General features: G+C 58.4%; 3 protein-coding genes across 8 annotated transcripts; 2 read left to right on the forward strand and 1 right to left on the reverse strand.

Annotated features, from left to right (window-relative positions):
• Window positions 1–304: 304 nt before the first annotated feature.
• Window positions 305–10,076, reverse strand: OVOL1 (ovo like transcriptional repressor 1). Of its 4 annotated transcripts, XM_060158610.1 has the most exons (5): window positions 9,610–10,076; window positions 7,980–8,720; window positions 2,843–3,060; window positions 995–1,184; window positions 305–807 (listed from the first exon to the last, which is right to left on the reverse strand). In XM_060158610.1, exons 3-5 carry the CDS (start codon window positions 2,972–2,974, stop codon window positions 512–514), a joined length of 618 nt encoding a protein of 205 aa, XP_060014593.1. In that variant the 5' UTR covers window positions 2,975–3,060; window positions 7,980–8,720; window positions 9,610–10,076; the 3' UTR covers window positions 305–511. The 4 variants fall into 4 exon arrangements, with proteins under 4 accessions (XP_060014593.1, XP_060014592.1, XP_060014594.1 ...); XM_060158609.1 differs by lacking the exon at window positions 7,980–8,720; XM_060158611.1 differs by lacking the exons at window positions 2,843–3,060; window positions 7,980–8,720.
• On the forward strand, window positions 9,566–24,607 carry AP5B1 (adaptor related protein complex 5 subunit beta 1). 3 transcript variants are annotated; one of them, XM_060158607.1, is made up of 4 exons: window positions 9,566–9,973; window positions 18,216–18,383; window positions 18,488–20,989; window positions 21,515–24,607. In XM_060158607.1, the coding sequence occupies exons 2-3, from the start codon at window positions 18,234–18,236 to the stop codon at window positions 20,969–20,971; spliced, it is 2,634 nt and encodes an 877-aa protein (XP_060014590.1). In that variant the 5' UTR covers window positions 9,566–9,973; window positions 18,216–18,233; the 3' UTR covers window positions 20,972–20,989; window positions 21,515–24,607. The 3 variants fall into 3 exon arrangements, with proteins under 3 accessions (XP_060014590.1, XP_060014588.1, XP_060014589.1); XM_060158605.1 differs by lacking the exon at window positions 9,566–9,973 and adding an exon at window positions 17,394–17,617; XM_060158606.1 differs by lacking the exon at window positions 9,566–9,973 and adding an exon at window positions 17,753–17,821.
• A 410-nt stretch (window positions 24,608–25,017) lies between these two features.
• On the forward strand, window positions 25,018–26,370 carry RNASEH2C (ribonuclease H2 subunit C). The gene is made up of 4 exons (XM_060158618.1): window positions 25,018–25,326; window positions 25,516–25,712; window positions 25,793–25,912; window positions 26,239–26,370. Exons 1-4 carry the CDS (start codon window positions 25,155–25,157, stop codon window positions 26,263–26,265), a joined length of 516 nt encoding a protein of 171 aa, XP_060014601.1. The 5' UTR covers window positions 25,018–25,154; the 3' UTR covers window positions 26,266–26,370.
• Window positions 26,371–26,499: the final 129 nt, after the last annotated feature.

Below are 26,499 nucleotides of genomic sequence, written 5' to 3' on the forward strand. Positions count from 1 at the left end.
TCTCCCTGTCGAAGAGCAGCGCCCCGCAGCGCCCCTGCAGCCCTGAGCGCGAGGAACATGGCCGGGCGGGCCGCCGCCAGCTCCTGCACGGCTGTTGTTTGCAGGGGTGCCCTCTGCCGGGGCGCCTGACTCTGCCGTCCACGGGGGACCAGCAGCCCCCCATCCCCCCGCTGCTCCAGAAGCAGAGGACAACAGGATCGCCCTCACGTACCTCCTCTGGGAAGGAAGTCCTGTCTCTGGACCCGAGCTGCTTCAAATCGAAGGCAGCCCTGGCCCGCCCCGCCCCGCCCCACAGTTACACATGTCTGCCCGGGCTCAGAGCGGCCTCTGCCCCCCAAACACCGACGCAAATGCGAGCAGAGGTCAGCACCGGCCCGAGCGAGCATGCGTGCCCACGGGCTCCACGCCAGGTCACTGGCGCTCCGGCAGGAGGCCGCAGAGGGCGGGCTGGCCGGGCGGCAGGGAGGCGGCCCTCGCCTTCTCGGGGCTGCCCAAGCCAGGGCACCACTGCTCAGAGGTGGTGACTGCTCTGCAGCAGGGAGGTGACGGTGTCCTGCAAGGCCACGGCCACCTTCTTGGAGGTCTTGCGCAGCAGCGGGCTGTCAGGGTGGCGCTCCTTCAGGTGCAGGACATGGCCCTCCTGGCTCTCAGACGTGCAGCCGCACTCCTCGCACACGTACAGCTTGGCCCGCCGCTCCTTGTACGCGTACTTCTGCTGCACGCCGTGGATCTTCTTGAGATGAGACTCCAGAGAGCAGCGCTGCGTGAAGGCCTTGTCGCACAGGCTGCATTTGTAGGGCCGCACGCCTGCGGGGAGGGCAGTGCCTGTGTCAGGGACCCGACTCCGCGGCAGAGGAGCGCCCGGAGGCCCGCCCGACTCCAGCTCCCCAGCGAACCGCGGAGGACGTCTGCCCAGAGCTCCCAGGCCCCCCAGGGCCCAGGACAGCAGCACGGCGGCCGCGGCCGCGGCCTCCGCCGGGCGGGCTCCTCTTACCAGTGTGGGTGCGCACGTGCCTCTTCAGGTCAAAGGTGTCGTTGAAGCCCTTCCCGCAGTAGGTGCAGAGGTGCCTCTTGACGTCGTTGTGACACTTCATGTGGCGATTCAGCATGCGCTGGTACGTGAAGGCCTTCCGGCAGATGTGGCAGGTGAAGAGGTCTCCACTGGGAGTGTCCCCCAGAGTCACCTGTGGGCGAGGACGGGGTTTGTGACGGACACCCAGGAGTTGGGGCTGCAGGTGGCAGACTGCGAGGACACACACACCAGCCCCCAGCCACGTGAGGAGGGCGGTGCCCACCCCAGAGGCCACACCTCTGTGCCGCTGGCTCCCAGAGGTCTGGTGGTGGAGCTGGAAGGAAGGTCCGCCTCCTGTTGGGCTCCTGAGTCTCTGTGCAGGGCCGCCACCCAGCCCCTTCCTTACCATCTGTGGCCATCTCCCCACAGAAACAGCCCGATTCGGTAACTCTACCTGTTAGAAAGTCCTCCCTTCACTGAGCCCAAACCTTTCTCTGTAGTTTCTGCCCTCTGTTCCCATTCTAAGCCTTAGGACAGGGAAGAGTGCCCACGACGCGGTCTCCGTGCAGCCTTCCCAGGCTGAGGCCACCGCTAGGAGCCTGGAGTCCCCTCGCAGGCCAGCCCCGCCCCTGGCCTTCCTTGAGCCTGACGTGGTCTGGTCTGAGTCCCTTTGCCACCCTGATGACTCTCTTGCTTATAAACATTTTTCAGTTTCTTTGTAATTATGGAACAGCTGTTCAGAAGTGGAGACGTGGCCTCAACGCCCTGCCTCTGTGAATGTTCAGAGGTTACTTGTGCTTTGTGGTGGCCTTGTCGCTGGCCACTCCTCCCAAGCTCCCTGGGCACCGGGCGCCCCGTCACCCCATGCCTTCGGGCACCGGGTAAATGCCTTGCTGCTACTAAGCAAGCCCTTTGGGGCCAGGACTCGCTCCTCTGGCACATCTGCTGTCCTGTGCCCCCCGCTCGCTCTCTCCACGCGCTCCCTAGCCACTGGGATTAAGGGGTGGGAGGAAGGGCCCTCGGGGATCAGGGGCACTGTGTCAGCTCCCCAGCCAACCGCCCAGCACATGTCTTGGCGATTCCCCTCTGGTTACAACATGTGGCCTCCGCAGTTAAGAGAGGCGGGAACAGCACTGCACGGCCAGTTTTCTTCAGTCTTTTGGCTCATAGGAAAGCTCCACGGGAGCCCTTCCTCTAGATGACTGCTTCCAGATCCCGGAGCTTTCAGGAATGCAGGCCCAGCCAGAGACAGCCCTGCTGTTCGCACGCTGGAAAGCAGGGGCATTCCTGTGAGCTCCTTCCTGCCTCTGCTGCTGAGCAGGGGGCGCTCACCAGGCCCCGCCCCAGACGCAAGGCTCCGGGATGGAAGCACACACTTGGGCGAGGCGGAGACTGCCGCCGGGCACCTGCGCAGGGAGTCGACCACCGAGCAGACTCCAGACCTCACTCTCAGGCGGCGGAGACGCAGGCCCAGGCCAGCTTGCAGAGCCAGGCTCACGCTTCCCCGCTTCTCCTAGGACTTCTGTGTAAAGAGGTGCCTCCCCTCAAGACCCGAAATGAAGCTAAACAACCCCCAGAGAGGACTCCAAAGGGTTAAGCGTCTTTGGAACCTCACTGCTTCTTCCCAGCGCACGGGCATTCTCACTTCCGACCCACTTCTCTTCTTTGCCACCCCCGTCCGTGCTCCAGTGAGGTTCACTTCTCTGCAGAAACCTAGACCCAGATCCAAGGCCAATCTCTGCTTAAGTCTCATTTGTGCCACGTCTCGTGGGCTGGACCCAGGAGGATACACGTGCCCCTGGCCGTTGGAGACAGCGTGAGGGTCAGTACCTTCATCTTGGTGCGCAGGAAGCCATGGTCCCTGCTCTGTGGGTCTGCCAGGCGGCTCATGTCTTCAGAGGGCAGCTGGGCCACCACGCAGGGTCCTGGGGTCACACTATAGCTGGAGTCCCGAAGGCTCATGTCCAAAGCCAGGGGGCAAGAAGGGGGTTCGGCCACTGATGGCTCTGGCTCCCTGTAGGGCTGTGGTGGGCAGAAGCCTAGGCTGACTGGGAAGAGAAGAACAGCCAAGTGAGGGGCTTGGTGGAGAAAAGGGGATTGCGCGGGATTTCCGGAAGGTTCCCTGGCGGTTAGCTGGCTGGAACGTGGAGCCGCTGTCCCACCCCTTGCAGGCATGTGGCAGAGCAGGGCTGCCCCCAGCCCACTGCATGCCGCACCTCCCTCCCCCCACCCCATTAAGGTAATTACAGGTGACGCCAGCCAAGCTCCACGGCCCACAGGCCTGCCCGCTGAGTAATCTGTGTCTTAGCGGAACTGGGAGGACCAAAGCTGCCCTGCCAATTATTCTTCCCGAGCTGTCTGCCTGCCCCACCTGGGCCAGTCCCTCTGGATTCCAGGCCTCATCCACGCTCCTGCAGGGACAAAGGGCACCACTGGAGGCCCTGGACCCAGGGACTCATCCCTGCCCCAGAAGGGTCCCAGTGGTCTGCGCCACTCTGAGCCTCTCTTCCAGGCAGATTTAGCTGCTGGCCGTGGGGAACGGGTGGTCCTAACCCCTCTCTCCTTCCGGGTGGTCTGTCCCTGACGTTGCAGCTCATTGGGGCTCCAGGCTCCCCACTCCCGCTGGCCCAGCTTAGCAGGTGAGCAGGCCGGGTGGGGCAGGGCAGGGAGGAGGTCAGGGAGCAGCAGGTGGATGCAGCCTAACAGTCTCCTGGGCAGCCTGCCCGGCTGTTACGCAAGCCTCGCCCAGAGCAGGGACCGCTCACTTGCTTGGTCGCTGTGGCGCTTTGAGGGCTGGGCTCCCGCCCTTCGCACGGCAGCTGCAGTGATACCAGCAATACCGGCAGCCCTTTGACACGCTGCTCCCCACGGCAGACACCTCACGCTAAACAGGGCCGGAGAGGCTTGGCCCTCGTCCTGACTAGACAGGAGGGGAGCTCTCCCGAGTGACACAGAGGAGACAAGTCTCAAACCCCCAGAGCTGAGGCAAACAATCTAATGTTACGGTTTGGTCAGTATTTTTCTCCCGAAGAGGCTAAGCTAGGAACATTTTCCAAGCCTCAGAAGGAAAAATCAAGAAGGGCACAGGAAGGAAAGGATGAGTGGGCTTCAGGGAGAGGGACTTAGCAGGTTGACTTAGGGTCTCAGAACCATGAAGGCGGCCCCTGCGCCTGCAGCCCCCGACAGTGGACGGGGTCCCAGGGAGGGGCGGCCCCCAGCAGGATGCAGCGGGCAAGGCTGGAAGCAGAGGACACACCAATGGAGGAAGGGCGAATATGAAGGCACCCAAGTTTCGGGAGAGGCCCCGCTCTCGCCCCCTTCAAACACAACAAAGTTCTGGCGGGAAGAATGCGCCTGCCCGCCACCCAAACCCGTTCTGCTGGCACTGGCGCCGTCTGTCTGTCCGTCCGGGGACTCTAACGTGCCACCTCATTCCGGGAGTTGATTCACCAGCACCTGGCCCTGGCCTGGCCTCTCTCCAAGCCCTGGACGGCTGGACGTCAGGCCGGAGCTCTCAGAGGCCCCCCCCGGCCCCCATCCTCCCACAGTGACAGCCGTCTGTGTACAGGGATGGGGGCTGCCAGAGGGTGGGCGTGTCAGAGTGTTGGCGGCTTCAATTTATGCCGGATTACCAGCTATTGGAGATCCTGGCTGAGAATTCAAAACTGGATGACAATTTCCATTTCTCAATCCAGGTAGAGACAAACAGGAACCTCTACCCGCTTCTGTCTTTCAGTATCAGAGAGCGAGATCAAGGCTCCCAAAAGCTGGAGCCGGGCCTCAGAGCCTGCACACGGAGCAGCAGAGGGAAGAGTGACAACAGGTGAGGGTTAACCGGTTTGCGCTCAAACGAGTTGTCACCCTTGGCTCCCTGCCTCCACTAGAGTGGGGTCCATGGTGAGGGTTCTGAGGACCTAAGCAGGTTTAGGGGGGGAACTGTTTCGCAGGCCTGCCTCTCCCGTTCCGCAGAAGCCCTGAGATGACAGTGCTGGGGAACCGGGGACAGGGAGCGGGCCTGCCTGCTCTGCCCCTGTGCCGCTTTTCCCGAGCGAGGGGCAGGTGAGGCCGTCAGGGTGGGGACGGTTGCCTCATCCCACCAGCCCCGCCAAACCCGTCTTCCTGCCACCCCCGGAGCGTGGTCCTGCCGCCGCGCCTATCCCTGGGCGGCACCGAGCGGCAGCGAGCAGAACTGGCTGGGCCCTGCTTGTGCTACTCTCTGTCCCCTAATTAGATGTTTCCGGCAAGGTGGCGGCCGCTGTGGCTACTCATCGCCCGCCCGCAGCTGAGGAGTGTGGCAAGGCCCTCTCCCTACCCCCTCAGGGGCTGCACGGGTTCCCTTTCTGTCGGCTCAACATGCCTCCACCTGGATGACATTGTGGGCATTGGGCCCAGAGCAGCTTCCCACCCGAGGCCTTCAGCAAGTCCCCTCTCTCTTGGATTGAAAGCTCCTGGCCCAAATACCAGACAGGGTGCCAGGTCCTACCCTATCCAAGGCCTCAGGCCAGGGCTGGGCACGAGGCCTGGCCCTAGGCTCTCTGGGGAGAGCGGGTGAAGCAGACGTGAGGACACCTAGCCACGGGCTGGGGCTGCTGCCGACCTGGAAGCGGCAGGGGGGCGGCGGGGGAGCCCAGTGTGTCAGCACAGCCCAGGCTGGCGTTAGGCGGTCTTGCACCCTTATCGGGAAGGGCAGGGTCCCCTGTGCCCGTCTCCTCCGGCCCCCAGGTCAGCTAACAGGGGCCTGAAAGGGAGCCAGTGCCAGCCAACTGGCAGAGCTGGGCAGCCCTGGAAACACAACGGGCCCATCTCTCAGCCTGTCGTTTCCATTCTGTGAACGCCAAGTTCTTCTCTCAGGCAGGATCTTTCCCCCCTTTCCCAACCGTTCCTCATACCGCGTCCACAGTGAAGTTAACCAACCCCGTGCACCTCAGCCTCACACCAGGGTGGACGCTGCAACCGGCGGGGCCGTACTGAGTTTGCGTCCTTCCTTCCCTCCCTCCCGTGCAGCACGGGGCTGGCACCCCTGTGGGACGCCACACGATACTTGCTGAGCATGAAGAGAGTTAAAGAAGAAGCCTGACATCAACAATGGCCGTGCTTTGCTCCCGTCCTCCCTGTGCCCAGAGGACTCGGCCTCACCTGCTCTCTTTCTGGGACAAACAGTCTGGCAGGATTCTGCCTCAGGTCACCCAAGCTAGGGACAAACAGCCTGGCAGCTTGGGTGACGGCACCCTGTGGGACAGCTAGGAGTCCCATCTAGCCCACCGCACCCATCCGTGGGCTGGCTGTCTACCCTCCCAGCCTTGCTGCCCTGGAGAGCTCGGCAGACGCGTCCCTCACTGCCAGCACTTCCCAGGAATCAGAATGATCACCGTCAGAGGCATAATCTCTCCCCAACTCCACTCCCTCGCGCCCCTACATGTGTACTCTGGGGCCCAAAGCTGACTTTCTCAGCCTTTTTAACTCGGCCCAGAAAGAGCTGCCCAGGTGCCCACACTGCCTAGTCAGAGCCAGGTTGAGGACGCTCCGGTCCCGCGCACCTCAGCCTGGCTGCCCCCCTGGGGTAGGCATGTGCTGCTGAACTGGCAGAACGGACTGCAGACGCTCAGTCTGAAGTGGGGAGGTGGGGGGGGGCGGTTTTGATGGGGGGTAGGGAAGAGGCCCCAGGATGCTCATGGCTGGAGCATGTCATTCAGCTTCCAGGCCTGGTCTGCCCTCCAGTGCCTTCCTGGCCTTTTGAGATTCCTCTCAGCAGGGGCCTGGAGAACCCCGCTTCATCCCCGTTCCTCCCCGTTCCTGGAGCTTCCCCTTAGGTCCAGGAGATGGAATTTAGCCCCTGGGTACAGGGGCCTGGGTTCATCGTCAAGAAACCAGCATCAGTCCCTGCACTCCACAGTCAATAATGACACAACAAGGAGAAATGCCAGGGGAGATGGAGGGCAGGGGCTCGAAGGCCAAACAGGTGGCAACTTAACCATGAACCCTTTCAGTGCTCCCGGCGTGAGTGGTGCCGTTGCCCACCCCTGCAGCCTTCCAGGCCCTGTGCCCACTTCTGGGCTTTTCCCTCAGCTTTGGGAGGAGAGTGAGGCCCAGGGGACTGAGGGTGGGAAACCTCTAGAATTGTGCCTCAGAGAAGAGGCTGGAGTGCTGGTCAGACTGGGGCCCTGGAGTCAGAGCTGCCAGGCCGGGGCCCAGGATCTTCAGTCAGTAAACACTTTCCTTCCAGGCATTCTTTGCTGCTCTAAGGGTCTCAGAGGGCCCTGGCGGGAAGGTCAGACCTCAAACGCTTCATTCCCCAGCCCTCCCGGTGCCTCTCCCAGTGGGACCGGATGGGGTCAATGCTTACTTGGTCACAACGTGCTGAGTCTGTGAGGTGGGGTGAAGGAAACGTGCCCAGCCGGCTCTTAGGGTCACGGTCGGCTGGTGATGGAATGGCCCAGTCAGGGGACAGGCCACCACAAAACACACTCCCCACCCTCTAGCCATCTGAGGCACCCGAGCGTGGCCCAAGAACATTCCCTTTCTCATTTCCAAAAACTGTGGGAAAACTCTCTAGTGGGCCACATGGCTTTGAGAGGCAAAAGTAAGCTCTCTGACTTCTACTGTTTGCCTGAGCCCACAGGACTCTCCCTGGCAAACTGTCACCTGCACCTCCAGGTTAGACCCCATCCTACATCCGGGATGATCCTGCAGAGTGAGCGGCTCCCCTCACCGGGACAGCAGCGGCAGGTGGCACAGACCATCCTGTGCCCCTGATGGGACAGCCCCTGGTGCAGGTCTCCCCCGCCACTCCCACTATGGCCACCAGAACTGTGCTGGGGAAAATCACTAGGATGCAAGGAAGTCAATGATTTGAACCAACGGAATTCCTTTGTCCTTTGTAAAAGTCAACACATGATCTGTTACTGATTGGGATGTGAAGTAAAACTAAAAATAACAGCACACTAGTCTCGAGCAAGGCTCCGCTCACCTTTAACACAGTCCAAGTTCGGTTTATCAGATCCCAAGGAGCAGCTAAGCAGCAAGTCAGACACAGGTGAGGGAGGAGGCAGGAGCAAGGAAGGGGGCTCGCGTCCCTCACCCCCTCACATGGCCCTTCTGGAGGTGGAACACCGATCACTAACTCCCCAGGGAACTTGGAGAAGCAAGAAACTATACACAGAATCCTGGGCCCACACCCTGATCCGCCTCCGGGTGTGGAGGCAGCACACTTCCCTTTCTGTCTCAGTTTCCCCATTGGGGTCATCAGGACTACTGGCGCATTCCGACCTTTTAAGGAGGCTGTAGATAGGGGCCTAGGCACTTGAGATAAGGCTAAGCTGTGAAACACCCCACCAGCCCTGTAGGCCGTAGGATCCTGACGGTCGTCAGGCCACCACTACACCCACAGTCTCCAACAATTTATTCAGGACAGAAACCGAGGCAAGAGCCCTCACAGGGCCCCTCACCGCCCTTATTTCACCACTCTCCTACAGGGCCCCGGGGCGATGCAGGGGGAACATGCAGATCAAAGGTCAAAGTCGGTTGGTTAATTACAACCTCTCCCCCGTTGGAGGCGCTGGGCAGAGTGTTCAGCGCATCCCGCGCCCCACCCCCAAGGCTTGGGGAAGGGGAGTTCCGAAGGAAACTGGCTCCCGACCAAAGATTCTGTTAGGGGTGGGGGAGGACCGAAGGCGCAGAAGAGGTCTCGGAGCTAACGTGGAAGATGCTCCTGGAGGAAGAAACAACTGGGGTTACTCATCCAAAGTAGACTCCCACGCTGTCAAGGCGTCTTCCGAAAATGAACTGGGTGCCCCAGCTTCCCCCGGGGCTGCTCCCTGGCTGTGGGGTGGGCTCCTTAAAACCCCTCTCAGCTCAGTGGTGTCCTCTGCAAGGTCGAAGGAGGCGCGTTTCTAACAGAGGTGAGAGCTGATCCCACCTTTGTCTTCAGGGCTAGTGGGGTGCAGCTCGGCGCCTTCCCCACAGTCTCGCGCTCCCCACGGCTCGGAGCTCCTGCCTGCCCGACCCTCACAGGGACCTTCTGGCAGCCAGTGTTGTGGGTGAGAGGGAGAGATCAATGAAGGTGGCTTCAACTCTGGGTCTTCTCTTACATTTACACAAATCTCAGCAGAAACTCCAGCTCGCTCCCTGCCCCCTGAAGTGGCACCGCTCCAGTGCCCTCCTCCCGCCTCATAAAAGTCCCGGCTTTCGGGATTTACTGCACGAGAGTGGAAGGTTGCCTGAGCGGTGACACACCCCGTTGCCTCCCCTGCGCCGCGGCTCGGACCGGTGGAGGGGAGAGCGGCACCGCGCGGGCCCGCGCGCCTCGGACAGGCCGGGGTCCTGGGAACGGCTGTCGCCCCCACCTGGCAGCCCCCGCGCCCACCCCCGCCCCCGCCTGGCCGCTCCTTCCGCCGGCCCTGCCCTCCCCTCCACCCGCGCCCGGGGTCGGCCGCGCCGCGGGCTAACGGGGCAGCGGCCGCTTAAACATTAAATCGGGCGCCCCAGCTGCGCCGGCCGCCGGGCTCCGCGCCACTGCGCCCCGCACGCCGGCCGCTCGACGGGGCCCCGCCGCCCTTTCGGCGGCGCGGGGTTCGGGGCGCGCGGACTGGGCGCCTCACCTGGCACATAGATCTCTCCGCGCTCCTCGTCGGGGAGCTCGCTCCAGTTCCTCCTGCACGTGGAGACGCACGTCTTCTTCACTAGAAACGCACGAGGCATTTTCGAACCCTCCTCGCCGGGTACCGGCTGCTTCCGTAACTAGAGCCGGAGCCGTCCCACCTTTCCCTGGCCGGGCTGGAGGCGGACGGGGGTGGGGGGTGGGGGAGCAGGTCGGAGAAGAAGTCGCCAAAGCGTCCCGCGTTGCGCCGGGAGGCCGTGCCCGGGACGGCGCGCGCCCGTTTCAACTCCGCGGAGCTGTCGCCGTCCTCCGTCTGAACGAGGTCCCCTTCAGCCAGATGCACCGGGCGGCGGGGGAAGCGGCAGGTATGCTCCTCCCGGCGCGACTGGCGTCCCTCGCGTCCGCTCGGGAAGTCTTAAAGTGCGAGCAGGACGGACGGGTTCACGCTTTATTGGCTCGCAGCGGCGTGTGTTGGTGGCTGGGGCGGGGAGGGGGGGGAGCTGATCTGAGCTAATTAGCTTGGAGTGGCCCGGGGAGCGACGGCGCATGCGTTGGGAAATAACGGTGACAACCCACCTATTTGTTACCTGTCGAACCGGTTTCTATTCCGCTGCCGGTGAGGTGGCCTCGCGGGCTGGGCGGGGTTGCCGGGAGGGGGCGGGCGCAGGGCCCCCAGCACACGGCTGCCCAGCCGGCCCAGCCGCTGCCCGCCGGGGACCTCCCAGCTGGAGTGCTAGCGTTCGCCAACCGGAGTTTCGGAGTTTCGAAGGGAGCAGAGGAGGGGAGGGAGGGGAAGGGGCAATGTTATTCGGCGCTCGCACGCTCTAAGGGCGATGAAGTGGAACTCGCCAGACTGGGCCCGGCCCGGCGCGCCCCGGGCGCCTGGGGAGGCGTGAAGCCGTCGGGCGGGACTGGGCGGCCCGGCCCACACTTGTTGAACCGGGCCCGGGCCCAGGCGGCCCCGGGTCCCAAACGCCTGGCTGAGCAATTCGTGGTTCAGCCCAGAGGGAGGTATTTGTTGGTCGCCGGCACCGTTCGGAAAGGCACGCGGGGCCGCAGGAACGCGCAGGCCGGTGGGCGGGCAGGCCGGGCCTCTCCGGGGCCGTAATACAAAGCGGAGAGCCCGCCTTCTGGCCGGGCAAGTGTGGAAGGTTTCGTAGAGGAAACGGCGTTTAAACCGTTCCGAGTCCACCGTGACCCCGAAAGACCCCAGCGCCTTGTCACTGGGGCTTACACCGCCGCCCCCCGCGCCCCCCGCGAGCCCTCATCTTTGTCCCAAATGGCCGGAGTTCAGGTGCAGCAAGACTGGAGGTGAGCCGAGGGCAGAGGACCAACTTACTTTGCCTGGCCGCAGCCACGGCAGTCAGGGAGCTCATGTCGTGGCCCCAGAGCCCAGCCCTGGCCGAGGCGCAGCCTGGGACCCCTCACTCCAGCCATTCATCACGCTCTGCCCAGGCCCAGGACCCGCCTCCTGGACGGAGGCCCCATCCTCCTCAGAAGCTGCGGAGCACTTGCTGGCCTCCATGAGGCACAGTGACTGTGCCACTTCAGCCACTGGGCTTCTCTTACCAGCTGAACTAGTAAGGGCTGGCATGGGACCCCTTCCTCTTTTTAGCTCGCCCCCTTCCCCCGTGGAGTCCCTACCACACATACACCTTTCTCACATATTAAATGTTTGCTGGGACAGATTAGGAGGAAATGAATCTGATAAGTGAATTCACACAGTTCAAAAGTCAGGAGTCAGAAGGGAGCAGCCTGCTCATGGTGGACTTTCAGGCGTCTAGTGGAAGAAGGTAGTTTTTCAAGGGGGAGGCTTCCAGAGGCCCTTTACATGCCCCCACTGGCCTTCCGTAGACCACTCCCTGGGTGGGTGGGGAAGGTGTGGACTTTGGGGGCAGATGGGGCTCCTTCTCTGCTCCTTCCTGGAACCTGTGAGTCTGGCCAAGGGGCTTTCCTTTCCAGGCTGTATCCTCGTCTGTCACCTGAGAATCCCATCATCTACCTCTTGGGTCCACGGTGAGGATGGTGTGAGCTCTGGCAGGGGCACTAATGTTTGCCCCCTTCCTCTTCCTTTCCCAGGCTCTGCTTCCCTTGTCAACCCTCCACTCTTACCCTGGACCCTTCTGTTCAGTTGACATTAAGCGAGCACCTGCTACTTGCTTGTCTTTTTTTTTTTTTTGCGGTACACGGGCCTCTCACTGTTGTGGCCTCTCCCGTTGCGGAGCACAGGCTCCGGACGCGCAGGCTCAGCAGCCATGGCTCACGGGCCCAGCCGCTCCGCAGCATGTGGGATCTTCCCGGACCGGGGCACGAACCCGTGTCCCCTGCATCGGCAGGCGGACTCTCAACCACTGCGCCACCAGGGAAGTCCCTTGCTTGTCTTTTGAATATATCCTGGGCAAATAAGTTTGACTAACACTGCCTTGGAGAGAGGTGAATTTAGTTCATTCACCCAACAAATATTTATTGAGCACTTTGCTTGTACCAGACCCTGTCAGGGGCTGGGACACAGTAGGGGCTTCGTGGAAACTCTGATGAAGTTTCGTAGATGATGCTGGACACAGGCAGTCTTTCTCATCGGGGGAACAACTCAAATGTCTCCACTTGTGGAAAGAAAGTTACACAGTGTACAGATCGAGGCCCCAGGAGGGAGGGATATTCGTCCACGCTGCCCACTGCTATATCTCCAGCATCTACAGCTGTGCCTGGCACATAGTGGGTTGTCAATAAATATTTGCTGAATGAATGAATATCCTATGTTTCTTGACTCATGTGACCCATTCAGCCTTTTATGCTCCAAATTTGCTAGAGACATAAATACGAAGCAAATTTCTTTCTTATGAGGAAAGCTATACTGCAAGTTCAGTGTGATAAAGGGCAACTAACTCTCAGAGATGGGGGCTGGGGCATGGAGAATGTGACTATCTAAAGGGCCAGTGACAAGCATGTCATCCAAGCACAGAAACCCAACGTTGCCACTTTTGTCCATTTGGAAACCAGAAATCCAGATTTATGTGTGAAATCTACCAATTTTTAATTAATTAATTAATTAATTAATTTATTGGCCACACTGCACAGCTTGCAGGATCTTACTTCCCTGACCAGGCATCAAACCCGGGCCCTCAGCAGTGAAAGCGCAGAGTCCTAACCACTGGACCACCAGGGAATTCTCCGAAATCTACCAGTTTTTAAATGTTGACTTAGCTTTTTTTAAAACATGGAATGAGTCAAATAAAATACATTCGTGTGACAGATTTGACCCGTGGGCTGCCAGCGTGTGGCCTGTGGTTCATGAACCAGACAATGTGTGTGAACTTGGGTAAACACTGAGCTGAACTGTGAGCTCCATGAGGGCAGGCGCCTTCTGCTCTGTTCACGCAGTGCCAGTTCGATATCGTTCTCTCCCTCCTTAATTCAGTCAACAAATATTCATTGAACACCTACTCTATGCTAGCACTGGGTATCCTGTGATGCAAGGCAAACAAAGAATAAGGAAATGATTAGTGTGTTGCAGGACATTTAACTAGTGATGGGGTGGTGAGGGGGCGCTGAGATCTGAATGAGAGGTAGGGGCCAGCTGTGCAGGGCAGGGAAGAGGCTGGTCCGTAAATGCATCAGGCGGCCCCAAGGCCCCAGAGCAGGAGTGAGCAGCGCCTGTGTGTGTGTGTGTGTGTGTGTGTGTGTGATGAACCGAAAGGCGAGGGGGCTGGATCATGAGGGGATGGGAAGGTGTAGGAACTGACCCTGGAGAGGCAGGTCGGTCATGTCATGTGAGGCTCAGTGTGGTGGGAAGCCTTGGATCTGCTATGGGGAGAGGAGTGTGTCGCCAGAGGAGGGGTGCTGAGGGTGGCAGTAGGGAGACCAGTGAGGAGGCTACCGTCATAGTCCAAGAAGGAGGGGATGGTGGCCTGGGCCAGCTGCAGGCAGAGCCATGAGTGCTAATTCCAGGTGACATAGTAGCCATGCCGCTGGTACAGTGGACAGGGGTGTGAAGGAAGCAGAACCCTAGCAGGCAGGCAAGGCCCATGTCCCCTGAAGGCTGGTGGCTGGCAGCCGCCTTTAGAGCTCGGCTCCCATCCCAAGTAGCCCAGGGAGAGCTAGGGCAGGAGTCGGATGGAGAGGTTTTGGAACAACTCCTACCTGTTCTCAGAGAAGGCTTCTGGGGAGAGCCGGGATGAGGTTGGGTGGGGCAGGGGCTTAGAAGCATGGCGGCTCGGGGCAGAAAGGCTTTTGGGAGCTGTGCTGAGAGGACAAGCAGAACAGAGCACTGGACCTAGAGTCAGGCTGCCCCAGACTCTTAGTCTCCAGGGACTTGGGCTAAGCCCCATCTGTACGGGGGGCTCTGAGTTCCAGCTCTGCTCCTCAGAGCTGTCAAGAGATGCTGTTGATTCACTTTTGCCCAGAAGGCTAGCAGCCCTTGAAAATGGACTCAGCCTTAAAGCAGGCCGACAGTGCCCCTGGCCACCGAGGCCTCTGCTTGGCTCAAATAGTGGCCTTTCCAGCTCTGTTTGACAGTAGCCCCGTGGAGGCTGCAAAGCCCCTGACAAACTGTGACGTGCTGTGGGTGACACTGACACCTCCATCTCTTGCTGAGTTCTGTCCTGTCAGCTCCCAAAGCATCTGGAATCTTCCCACACCTCCGTCTCCACGTTTACCACCCTGATCCTTCGCAACTGAATAAAGTCCTTGGGGCCCAGCGTGCTCTGGCCCCAGCTGGCCTGACCCCGTGCTTCTTCCGTCTCACTGATTGTGTGTGTGCCCGCCACACTGCTGGCCCTCTGTCCACTGAACTGGCCAAATCCTGTTCCCAGCTCATGCCTCTCCTCTGCTGCTCCCTCTGCCCGGAAGGCTTTTCCCCACTTGATGACTGGCTCTCTCGTTACTCAGGTTTCAGCCAGATGTGCCCTCTTCCAAGAGTCCTCTCTGACTGCCCTAGCTAAATCGTTGTCCCCCCAGTCACTTCTGTCCCATTACCCTATTTTCTTATTCTTTTTTGCAGCATCTGTCTTTTAAAAAAATATTTATTTATTTATTATTTATTTGGTTGCACTGGGTCTTAGTTGCAGCAGCCTGGCTCCTGAGTTGCTGCTCCAGGGCTCCTTAGTTGTGGCTCGTCTGCTCCTTAGTTGTGGCACGCGGGCTTCTTAGTTGTGGCATGCAAACTCTTCGTTGTGGCATGCATGTGGGATCTAGTTCCCCAACCAGGGATCGAACCTGGACCCCTTGCATTGGGAACGCAGAGTCTTATCCACTGCGCCACCAGGGAAGTCCCTACAGAATCTCTTATTCCATGAAATTTTGATTTGTCTTGTTTGTTCCTTTCTTCCCTAGTGTAAGTTCTGTACATAAGGGACCTCTTTTAACATCATTTTTAGTAGCTTTATTTAGATATAGTTCACATACCATAAAACTCACCCTTTTAAAGGGTACAGTTCAGTGTTCTGTTTTGTTTTGGTTTTGGGTTTTTTTGTTTTGGGCTGTGCTGTGCAGCTTGTGGGACCTTAGTTCCCTGACCAGGGATTGAACCTGCACCCTCAGCAGTGAAAACATGGAGACCTAACCACTGGACTGCCAGGGAATTCCCAATTCAGTGGTTTTTAGTATCTTCACAGAGCTGTGCAACCACCACCCCTGTCTTCCATAACATTTTCATCACCCCAAAAGAAAGACCGTACCCGTTAGCAGTCACTCTCCATTCCTCCCAACCCCCGGCTCCTGGAACCCACTATTCTGCTCTCTATGGATTTGCATATTGATGTGTTCTTTTTAAAGCATCTCTGTATCCCCAGTGCCTAGTGCTGTGAGGGTGGGTATCTCCCATTTTACAGATGAGAAAACTGAGACTCAGGAAACTGACTTTCCCTTTTTTCAGTGTGCCTAGTGTCTCCACAGAACTGGGATGCCCTGGGGAGGATGGAAACTCAGCAGAAAGAGAAGAAATGGGTTGTGGGCATTGAGTGGGGAGTTCCCTGCTCAGCCACTTGCTGCAGCCCACACCTGGGCCCTCTCGGCTGGGAGGTCACTCTTGCGGGTGGGCTTGCTGACTGCAGATTCAGTGCTGGTGGTCTGAGTTCAATGTTATGCCTGGCCTGTGCCAGGGACAGTACCAGCACCACCCTCCCACAGGGGAGCAGACATCTGGGCAGGCAGGTGAAGGCTGAGGGTAGCTGTGTGAGTGGAGGGCCAAGTCAGGGATAGCAACGGGTTGTGGCCTGAAGCCCAGGCTCCACCTTTTAGGAGCTCTGTGACTGTGAGCAAGTGACTGCACCCCGCTGGGCCTCCCTTTCCTTCTCTGTGAATGGTGCCCATCCTCAGGTACCTCAGGGTGCTGTAAGCCTCAGTGAATCCATGTGGATGCTCCCACCACAGCATCGAGAACTACACGTGGGTTCCCTCCCTCCAGACCGTGGGCCCCAAGGAGCAAAGGCTCAGAAAGGCTGGCGGCTGTCAGAGGCTGAACAGGGGCCGGAGCCAGCATTGTAGTTTCTGACCCTTTGAAGCCTGTCTCCTCAACTGTAAAAGGGGTTTAATAATCATTCCTCCCTCCCTGTAAGTGATAAGGGCTGGGGATGTGCAGTTATCAGCACCCTCTGGGCCTCAGACAGGGAAACCAGACAGGCTCCTGTTACCTCCAAGCTGCCTTCCCTCCCAGGGCTGCTGTCATCCTGGCCTCTTTCATCCTAGATTTAATTAGCCAGGCAGCCCCACTCCACAGCCTTTCCGGCCGAAGTCATCACTCCCATTTTATAGGTGGGGAAACTGAGGCACCTAGAGGGAAGTAGTTTGGGATTGCCGCCTGTGAGTCAACTGTTGAGCCAGGGCCCAGAGGAGCTGGGACTGGGTTTTCCAGCTGGACTTGTCCCTTGGGGTGGATCCCTGTCTCCATCCCCTTGGCACCCTGGGTACACAGACAGCCTCTTTTCCAGGTCTCTCTACCTCACCACTCCCTACCACCTCCCATTTGGAGGGCAGCAGGAGGGGGTGGGGAGGGGCCTGCCAAGCCCTGGGAAAGGTGAGAAACTAGTTGGCAGCGATGGCATGGGGGCTCAGGCCTGTTTCATCTTCAGAGCGGGCTAATGAGAGCCAGATGCGTTACTCAGATCGGCGGGCTGTGGGTGTGGGGTCTGGACGCCCGCGGTTCTGTACCCTGGAAATCTGCAATCAGTGGGGCGTCTGCAGCCTGGACCCTAGACCCAGGAGGGGCTGCTAGCTGAGCCCCAGGCCCAGCCCTCTGAGTGCCCCCAAACAGCCCTGCTCCATCCCTCTGGAAGTCAAGAGTGCTGGGCTCGGGCACTGCAGACCCCAGATCTCCTGCGGCGGCAAGGCCTCAGTTTCCCGGTCCGTGCTAAGCGTGCTGTGAGCCCCGTGACCGGACAGACCCTGCCAGTCCTCACGTCTGCATCCCGTTGTTTTCCGGCTTCATCGCAGCTTGGGACTTGGCCCCGCCAGCTCTACCCTGGTCTGGCTGCCGCGACCCTAGCCGACCGTCGGCGCGGCCTCCGCCAAAGTCAGCAGCTTCCGCCTGCCCCGACCCCGGCGCCGGCTCAGCGCCCCCAAGCCGAGCGGGTGGGGAACCGGGGCCGGCGTCGGGGAAGCGAAGCCAAGCCCTGCGGCGCCCGCCCGACCGGTTTAGCCGGGCCCACGGCGCGCAGTTCCTGCGGGCGCCCGGGGACCGCACCTTGTACACCCCCCAGCGGCCACAAGGGGAGCCCCAAGGACTCCAATCCGCGTCACCCCCAGGGGCCGCGGGCGGCTGGCGCAGGGTGCGCCGCGCCCGGGCGCCGGCGCGGGGCGCGCTGGTTGCCATCCTCAGCAGTCTGGCAGGCGCGGGCGGGGCCCGGGCCGCTGTCCGCCGGAGCGCCCTGAGATTGCAGTCCGCACGCAGTGGGGACCCTGGCATCCGGGAGCCCAGGCCCACCCAACTCCACCGCCTCCGCCTGGGCCTGCGGCGGTTCCGGGAAAGGGGGGCCTAAGCACAGCGGGACAGTTAGCCCCAGCGAAACCAACAGGTCTTCACCTGCCAGCAGGGAGGGCGGGGGGGCGGCGGCCCGGAGGGCGGGGGAGGCGGTGGCCCCGTTACGGCCCCGCCCCCGAGAGGGACCCGCCTCAGTTCGGCCGCCCACGCGCCGCGCGCCCCGCCCCACCCCGCCCAGCGCCGCCATCCCGGAAGTAGCCGGCCGGCCAGATCGCCAGCGGCCGCTGGGTCAGGCAGGGTGAGAGCGGTCAACCCGTTACCGCGGGCGCCGGGGCGGTGCTGTGGCTTCGGTACCGGCTGCAGGCAGGCGGCCTAATGAGCTCTCGGCACGCACCCCTGCGCTAGCTGCCTGCCCGGCACCCCCGCCCCTGCTCTCCAGCCCTCCTCACCCCGGGGACCCTGGCGGCCCGCCCTAGCGTCACCCCCGAAACCTCTGGGTTTCATCTCGGGACCCGGGTGCGGGGTCCCCGCTGGCCTCTGCGCGTGGCCGAGGGCGGTTGGGATCTGCTAGGCGGCCCTGGGGTGACAGTGGCCCCTTCGGGGTTGGCGCAGGGGCTGGCGCGCCCTCTGGCGGCCCTGGGGCCCCGCGCGTCTCCAGGCCGCACGTCTGATCCTCCCTCGCTCTTCTGCAGGGACTTGCGTGCCTGACCATGGGGCCCAGGAGCCGGGAAACCTGGGCCCAGCGCCTGGGCACCTTCCGGGCCAGCCCGTCCGCCTTCATGGCAGGTCCTGAGGGTGAGGATCTGGGTCGTCACCTGCTGAGCGACCTGAGGAGTGAGAAGCTGAGCGAGCCAACTAAGGTAGGCCCTGCGCGTGACCTGTGTCCTGGCCCACGTGGTCCCTTCAGCCTGCCGTGCCGTGAACCTCAGCTTCGTGATTCCCACCCAGAATCCCCTATCCCCAGGTTTCCTTGCTGGCTCTGAGCTTGGAGTACCCAGCGCAGCTGTGGCCGGACGCTCCTGCGGCCGAAATAGCCGCCACCTCCTTGTTGGATACCCTGGTCCTTCTACCCCCGCGGCCCTCGGCTCTGCGGCGGCCCCTTCTGCTGGCGGCCACCACAGCCTTGGCGGCAGGAGGTGCGTTGGGCCCCACCTCGAGAGCTTCCCGCCGGCTCTTGCCCCTGCTGCTGGGCTTGGCCTCGGGCCGCGATTTGGGGAGAAGCTTCGGTCCTGCCTCGGAACAGCGCCCCCTGCAGGCCACAGCGTGGGAGTGCCTGCGGGAGCTGGAGAGCTGCAAGCCTGGGCTGCTGGGGGGCTGTCTGGGGCTGCTTCGGGGCCTGCTGGGGCAGGAGGCCGCTGTACAGCCACTCAGCCTGCTGCTGGCACTTGCCCTACGAAACGCCTTGGTGATACAGGCCAGGGCCAGGTCTGGCCTGCAGGGCCTGCTCGTGGCTGGGGGCTGTCCCACCGAGGGTGGTCCCTGGAACTGGATGCTAGCTGAGGAGGGTGATGCCCACCTTCAGCCCCAGGCACCCAGTTGGCCAGCAGCTGAGGAGGGGGAGTGTTGCCTTGCCACGCTGGAGCTCAGTCCTGAGGAGGCCCGGGAGCTGCGGGCTGCCGTGGCCCAGCTTCTGGACATCTCCTACCTGCTCACTCCTGTGGCCCAGGCCCAGCTTCTGTGGCTGCTGGGCTGGGCCCTGCGGGGTCTTCGGGGACAGCCACCAGTGCTCTTCAAGCCACAGCTGGTACGGCTGCTGGGCACAGCACAGCTGACGCTGCTGCACGCCGTCCTGGCTCTGAAGGCGGCCTTTGGTGAGGCACTGTTCACAGCCCAGGATGAGGCCTTGCTGCTTCGCCGGCTCACCTTGGCTGCCCAGCACCCGGCCCTGCCCCTGCCCGCCCATCTCTTCTACCTGCACTGCCTCTTGAACTTCCCTGAGAACTGGCCGCTGGGCCCCGCAGGCGAGGAGGCTGCCCCGCTATTGCTGGGGTTCCAGCTATGCCGTGGTCTCCTGCCCAGTCTCCTGCATGACCCGATGGCCCTGCTGGCCCGCCTGCATCTGCTGTGCCTCCTCTGTGTGGAAGACGAAGAAAAGGAGGAAAAGGGCCAGGATCAGAGCCCCCGGCAGTACCTGGAGGAGCTACTGGCTGGCCTGCGGCAGAGGGCAGCCCTGGATGGTGGCCCCCGGGCCTTAGCCACTCTCTGCTTCCAGGCCTCCTACCTCGTTGCTCGCTGCCTGGCCGGGCAGCCTGTGGTGCTGACACCCTTGACCCACGGACTGGCCCAGCTGTACCGAGCCCGGCCTGCACTGGCTCCCCATTTCGTGGATCTCTTGGATCGGGTGGGCCCTGAGCTGGGGGAACCCTTAAAGGTGGTCTTGCGGCAGGAGGTGGTGTCCAGGCCAGGCAGGGATGAGGCCCTTCGTTGGCACCTGCAGATGCTGGCAAGGGTGGCAGATGGGGATGCCCAGAGTGCCACCCTTGGCTTCCTGCAGGCTGCAGCTGCTCGCTGCACGGACTGGGGCCTCCAGCAGGCCCTCCTGCAGGTCTGCCGGGTCCTGCTGCGGGCAGGTGTTGGAGGAGGCCTGGCGGACTTGCTGCAGGCCCTGGCCAGGCAGCTGGAGGACCCTGATGGGCGGGACCACGCGCGCCTCTACTACATCCTCCTGGCCCACCTGGAAGAGCCCAAGCTGGGGGTGGCCCTGGGCCCCTCCCTTGCCGCACCTGCACTGGCCTCTTCACTGGTGGCCGAGAACCAGGGCTTTGCTGCAGCGCTGATGGTGCAGGAGGCCCCGGCCCCGATTCGGCTAAGCATGGGTCCCCACAGAGCCAAGGGCCCGGTCCCAGTGCTGCAGCTCCAGGTGGAGGTGCTGGAGCAGGTGTATTCTCTGGAACTGCGCTTCCGTGTGGAAAGACAGCTCTATGCACCCTTGGGGGCTGTGCACGTGCCGTGCCTGTGCCCCAGCCGCCCCACCCGCCCTCTGCTGCTGCCTCTGCAGCCCCGACGCCCGGCTCCCGCGAGGCTGGCTGTGCGCGCCCTGTACACCACACCCAGCGGCCTCACCTGCCATGCTCACCTGCCACCCCTGCTTGTGAACTTCGCTGACCTCTTTCTGCCTTTCCCCCAGCCCCCCGAGGGGGCCAAGCTGGGCTTCTTCGAGGAGCTCTGGGACTCCTGCCTGCCAAAGGGCACCGAGAGTCGCTTGTGGTGCCCTCTAGGGCCACATGGGCTGGAGGCCTTGGTGTCCCGCCACCTGGAGCCCTTTGTGGTGGTGGCCCAACCCCCAACCAGCTACCTTATAGCCATCCGTCTGCCCCCAGACTCGCGGTTGCTGCTGCGGCTGGAAGCAGCCCAGGCAGACGGAGTGCCTGTGGCCCTGCGGACTGATGACTGGGCCGTGCTGCCTCTGGTGGGGGACTACCTCCGGGGGCTGTCAGCGGCTGGCTGAGCCCCAGGGCTGGCACAGGTAGGAGCAGGACTGCGGCCTTTGCAGGCTCTTGCCCAAGAAGTGCTGCTGAGAGCCAGGATACAGCCCCGTAGCTCCTTTCTGTAAAAACAAAACAAAAGGCCCCTATATTTGCTAAGAATCCTCACTGGTTTGTTTTCTTTTGGGCCCTGGTTGGGGGAAGGCACAGTGGGATGGGGGTCAGAGGCTCCAGGAAAGCTTCCAAGCTAGGAACCCGCAGACTGCAGGGCATGAAAGTTCCTTCCTGCCCGGATATACTAGGATTCTCTAGAATCCCTGCCCAAGAGGCAGGAGAAAAAATATCCACATCTTTGCCTCCCAGAGAGGGAAAAGCCTTGCTCAAAGCCACCCAGCAATTTAGGAATGAGAGTGAAGCTGGACTTGGGCCTCCTGACCTGTGAGCCAGTGCTTTTCAACTCCAGAGGTTTGCAGGGTCTCTGCACAGGGAGCTCAGGCTAGATAGGACGAGGGACCAATGGGCAGAAACAGAGGAGGCTGCAGTGGCCTGGTGGCCCCTTCCTCTAGAGCCCGTGAGCCACAACTACCGAGCCCATGTGCCACAACTGCTGAAGCCTGCGTTCTGCAACAAGAGAAGCCACCGCGATGAGAAACCCACACACCACAATGAAGAGTAGCCCCCACTCATCGCAACTAGAGAAAGCCCGCGCAGCAACAAAGACCCAACGCAGCCAATAAATAAATAAAGAAAGAACATTACTCATTAAAAAAAAAGGATTATAGAATATTGTATCCAACAAGAGAAGAATACATGTTCTCAAGTGCACATAGAACATCCACTGCGACAGACCACATTTTGGGCCATAAAACACACCTTAACAAATTTAAAAGAACAGGAGTCTGCTTTTGGACCACAATGGAATTAAAGTAGAAATCATGACAGAATGACAGCTGGAAAATTCCCAAATATTTGGAGATCAGGCAACATACTTCTGTATAACACATGGGTCAAAGAAGCCCCATGGGAAATTTTAAAATATCCTGAACTAAATGCAAATGAAAATACAACTTGTCAAAATCTGTGTGATTCAGTGAAAGCAATACTTGGAGTGAGGTTTGTGGCATTAAATGAATATATTAGAAAAGAAGAAAGATATAAAAATCAATAGTGTAACCTTTTATTTTAGGTTACTAGAGAAAGAAGAGTAATATGAGCCTACAGCAAGTAGAGGAAGATAAATAAAAATTAAAGCAGAAATCAGTGAAATCGAAAGGAGGAATTCAGAGAAAATCGACGAAACCAAAAGCTGGTTCTATGAAAATATCAGTAAAATTGATAAGCCTCTAGCTAGGCTAACTAAGAAAAAAAGAGCACAAATTATTAATACCAGAAATAAAAGAGGGGTCATCACTACTGAGCCCATGGACGTTAAAGGGATAGTAAATATTATGAACAATTCTATGCCCACAATCTCATAACTTAAATGAAATGGACCAATTCCTTGAACGACACAAAGTAACAAAACTTACACAAAGGAAAATAGATAATCTGAATAGAGCTATATCTCGAGAAAGTGAATAATTAATAGTTATAATGGTTAATACTGTATATTGTTAACATAATAATAGATATGAGGTGACACATATATCAAATCATCATGATGTACACTTTAAATATCAATTTTATTTGTCAGTTATACCTCAGTAAAGCTGAAAAAAAAATTTCTTAAAATGAACAACAAAAATTAGTGAAAATCTCCTAAAAAAAAAAAAAAAAAGCAACAGGCCGAGATGGTTCCCTGGTGAATTCTTCTTGTGAAAAAACATTTCAGAAAGAATAACAATTCCTTACAATCTCTTCCAGAAAATAGAAGCAGAGGGAACACTTCCTAATTCATTCTATGAGACCAGCATTATCCTAATACCAACACCAGATAAAGACATCACGAGAGAGGAAACTACAGATCAATATCACTCATGAACATAGGTGCAAAAATCCTCCACAAAAAAATATTATGAAATTGAATTCAATATACATAAATGTATGCTAACACTTTAAAAGAGTAAACAATGGAAAGATGAACTAAAATATTCAAAAGATCACATAGGGCAGGAGAGAACTGTTTGCAAGGAACAGGAATAGACACTAGGTTTCTCTAAATAGATCTTACTTTGTAGTTTGATTTTGGAAATGTAAATAATCACATAAAGTAAAAGTAAATCTTTTAGGGCTTCCCTGGTGGCGCAGTGGTTGAGAGTCTGCCTGCCAGTTCAGGGGACACAGGTTCAAGCCCTGGTCTGGGAGGATCCCACATGCTGCGGAGCAACTGGGCCCGTGAGCCACAATTACTGAGCCTGCGCGTCTGGAGCCTGTGCTCCGCAACAAGAGAGGCCGCGATAGTGAGAGGCACACGCACTGCGATGAAGAGTGGCCCCCGCTCATCGCAACTATAGAAAGCCCTCGCACAGAAACGAAGACCCAGTACAGCCATAAATAAGAATCAATAGCTTTCCTGAAAACTATGGCCTACAGGCCAAATCCAGTCCACTTCTTTTTTTCAGCCCACTGTGTTTTTGCAAATAAAGTTATATTGGAACACAGCCATGCTTATTTATTTACATATTGTCTATGTTTTTTTTTTGTTTGTTTTTGGTTTTTTTTTGCGGTATGCGGGCCTCTCACTGTTGTGGCCTCTCCCGCTGCGGAGCACAGGCTCCGGACACACAGGCTCGGCGGCCATGGCTCACGGGCCCAGCCACTCCGTGGTATGTGGGATCTTCCCGGACCGGGGCACGAACCCGTGTCCCCTGGCATCGGCAGGCAGACTCTAAACCACTGTGCCACCAGGGAAGCCCTCTATGGCTACAATGACAAAGCTGAGTACTTGTGTCAGAGAACAAATGTGAGGTTCACCAACCTCTGCTATAGATAAATAATAATCAGAATGTAAAAGGAAAAAAAGAGAAAAAGGATCTTGTTTGTAATAGAAACAATATAAGCTATCTAGGAATAAACTTTAAAATATGTATAAAAGAAGAAAACCTCACAACCGTACGGATAAGACATAAAAGGAGACATAAATAAATGGTATTATGTATCTTATGCTTGGTAGAAAATGAAAGCAAAATTCTATTCAATCTGTCAATACCCTCCAGCCAAAGACCACCAGGCACACATCTGTAGTTACTAGTTTTGCAGTGTGGGGTATCTCAGTAAGAAGGGATTAGGAAGGATTTCTAGGATTTGGGCTTGTGTTGGGGATATGAGGGAGGGTTTAAAGAAGTAGGACTTTTCTCTGGATTGGATGCTGTCAGCAAGTGGGAGTATTTCTGTGATGGGATATGTTAACAGATCTTAACTATACGGAGGCTAAAGCTGCAATTGGTGAAGTAGCAACAGAAACTTATATTATCCAAGATAGAGGGATTTTCATTATTTTTGTGTGTTGGACAATATTTGTGTCTTTGTCAGTGTTCACATGATTACAGAATGATCTTGTTTTTGTTTTGATCCTTCACATCACAGAGTGACCTTGTCTGATGTCTATGTTCTGTGAAATTGTTCATGTTCAACAGAACACCAAGGCCAGCTCCTGGATGTCCGAGGATGCTTTTCTCTTTCTCAAATCTATAAATTAAATGCAATTTTAATGTTAATTACCAGTTATGTATGGGTTCGTTTTATGAGAGTACTTCCCAAAATCTATTTAAGTTGGGTATCAGGACAAATAAACATTAAAGAAGAGTTAAGAAATCAAAAGGGAAAGAGTACTGCGAAAACTAGACATGAAACGAAAAGGCTTATATATTTGACTACAAAAAATAAAAGTCTTCTCTAATAAAAATGACCAATACAGAAGTTTGTAAGACAAACTCGGGTAAAGTATCTTCAACACATTTGAGGAAGGGTTGATATCCCTAGTTACACACAAACAAGACAAAACAAAACACTCTCTACCAGTCAATATATAAAAAGTGAACTCTTAGGGATCGTGTTGATGTTTTACAATAAAAATATACTATTGGAAAAAAATTTTCAAGAAAAAAATCTGGGTCTCGAACACAGGCGGTATTGCAGAGGAGCGTCAGAGAAGCCTACGTTTCCCAGGAGGCTCTGCGCTGACTGCCCCAGGCCTCCCGACAGGCTCCGCGCGCTTTACGCGCCAGCTTTGGCCTTAGCCTGCGAGCAACGGGGTCGCGACGGACAATGGAAAGCAGCGACGGGGAAGCCGTCGACAAGCGCCGCGTCCACCTGCGCCCTGTTACGCTGCGCGATCCCGCCCCAATCTTGCTGCACCTTCTGCCCTGCGAGGTTCTGGTTAACCGGCCCGCCCCCGTGGGGCTCTTCTTCACCCCGGCCATCCGCCAGGGTCCCGACGGTGAGCGCTCTCGGCTGGACTACGGCTCCCGGCAGCCCCCGCGCCGGCGCCGCGCTCTCCTCCGCGAGGAGCGGCGCGAGGGCTCCCGGGGATCGTGGTCCACCGAAGGTGGCGGGAGGGCGGCTACCGGGCTTGCTCCGGTAGGCCTGGATCAGACCCTCACTGGGGCCCTTCGCCTGCCTCCTCCAGGACTGGAAGTGTCGTTCCGGGGCCGCAGTCTACGCGGCGAGGAGGTGGTGGTGCCGCCCGGTCTCGTGGGATATGTGATGACAGAAGAGAAGGGAGAGGTGTTGCTGGGGAAGCAGGACTTCTCGGAGGGTTTGGAGGATGACGAGCAAGAGGAGCGGGAACTGGTGGAGCCCCCGGAGGCGCTGGAGCGCGACTTCGTGAGCACGGGGGTATAGGGTTGCAAGGGAGCGCGGGTGGGAGCAGCGGCCTCGATGCTGAGCCGGGGCCCCTTCCCCAGGACCGCTTTATTGGAGCCACAGCCAGTTTCAGCAGCTTCACCCTGTGGGGCCTGGAGACTATCCCCGGTCCCGATGCCAAAGTGCGTGGGGCCCTAACCTGGCCCAGCCTCGCTGCAGCGGTGAGTACATGGATGGGCCCCCTCCCTCCCAGACCCCATCCAACCCCCCACCCCCCCCGCCCCTTCAAGGTGGTTTCCTAAGTTGTCCAGAATCTTGTCCCTGAGTGAATCTGGGGGCTTCGGGGCTGGGGAGAACAATGGGGCAGATGGAACCTGGATCTGACTGGAGGATTAGACTGGGTAGGGGCAGCATGGCTTCCCCACCATTCTTCTCTGGCCTTCTAGAAGGGCTATGATTTTGAGCAGCTGGGTCTCTCCCCTGAGGATCTGGGCCACCCAGTCACTATACTGCAGAAATCCAATAGTAGAGGTGATTCCTGTTGCAGATTCACGCACAGGTACCCGAGGACTGAGAACCAGAGCTTGAAACTGAAAGCCACCGATCCCTTCACCCCAGTAAACCCTTCTTCACTTTGGAGCCTGATTCCATCACCCCAATAAAGGAGCTCTTCACAGAACACCTGTAAGTTCGCCAGCACCTTGGATCCAGCACTGCCCATTTTCCCACAAGGACCTTTCACAGCTCTGACCTATAGAAACAATTTATTGCCAGGGGGCAGTGGGGCAAGAGAGGCCAGAATTCTGCA

Source organism: Lagenorhynchus albirostris, chromosome 9 (assembly GCF_949774975.1).
Source record: "Lagenorhynchus albirostris chromosome 9, mLagAlb1.1, whole genome shotgun sequence".
Classification (NCBI taxonomy): domain Eukaryota; kingdom Metazoa; phylum Chordata; class Mammalia; order Artiodactyla; family Delphinidae; genus Lagenorhynchus; species Lagenorhynchus albirostris.

What these genes read in the sequence shown, in the direction of transcription:
- OVOL1 (XM_060158608.1), bottom strand. Translation starts at nt 3,187, where the DNA reads ATGCCTGCAAGGGGTGGGACAGCGGCTCCACGTTCCAGCCAGCTAACC. An exon ending in TCCTGCGCACCAAGATGAAG is followed by an intron (nt 1,185 to 2,842) that starts GTACTGACCCTC and finishes CCTCGCCCACAG; the next exon opens with GTGACTCTGGGGGACACTCC. An exon ending in GCACGTGCGCACCCACACTG is followed by an intron (nt 808 to 994) that starts GTAAGAGGAGCC and finishes CCCTCCCCGCAG; the next exon opens with GCGTGCGGCCCTACAAATGC.
- AP5B1 (XM_060158607.1), top strand. Translation starts at nt 18,234, where the DNA reads ATGGGGCCCAGGAGCCGGGAAACCTGGGCCCAGCGCCTGGGCACCTTC. An exon ending in AGCTGAGCGAGCCAACTAAG is followed by an intron (nt 18,384 to 18,487) that starts GTAGGCCCTGCG and finishes CCCTATCCCCAG; the next exon opens with GTTTCCTTGCTGGCTCTGAG.
- RNASEH2C (XM_060158618.1), top strand. Translation starts at nt 25,155, where the DNA reads ATGGAAAGCAGCGACGGGGAAGCCGTCGACAAGCGCCGCGTCCACCTG. An exon ending in CATCCGCCAGGGTCCCGACG is followed by an intron (nt 25,327 to 25,515) that starts GTGAGCGCTCTC and finishes TGCCTCCTCCAG; the next exon opens with GACTGGAAGTGTCGTTCCGG. An exon ending in GGCCCAGCCTCGCTGCAGCG is followed by an intron (nt 25,913 to 26,238) that starts GTGAGTACATGG and finishes TTCCTGTTGCAG; the next exon opens with ATTCACGCACAGGTACCCGA.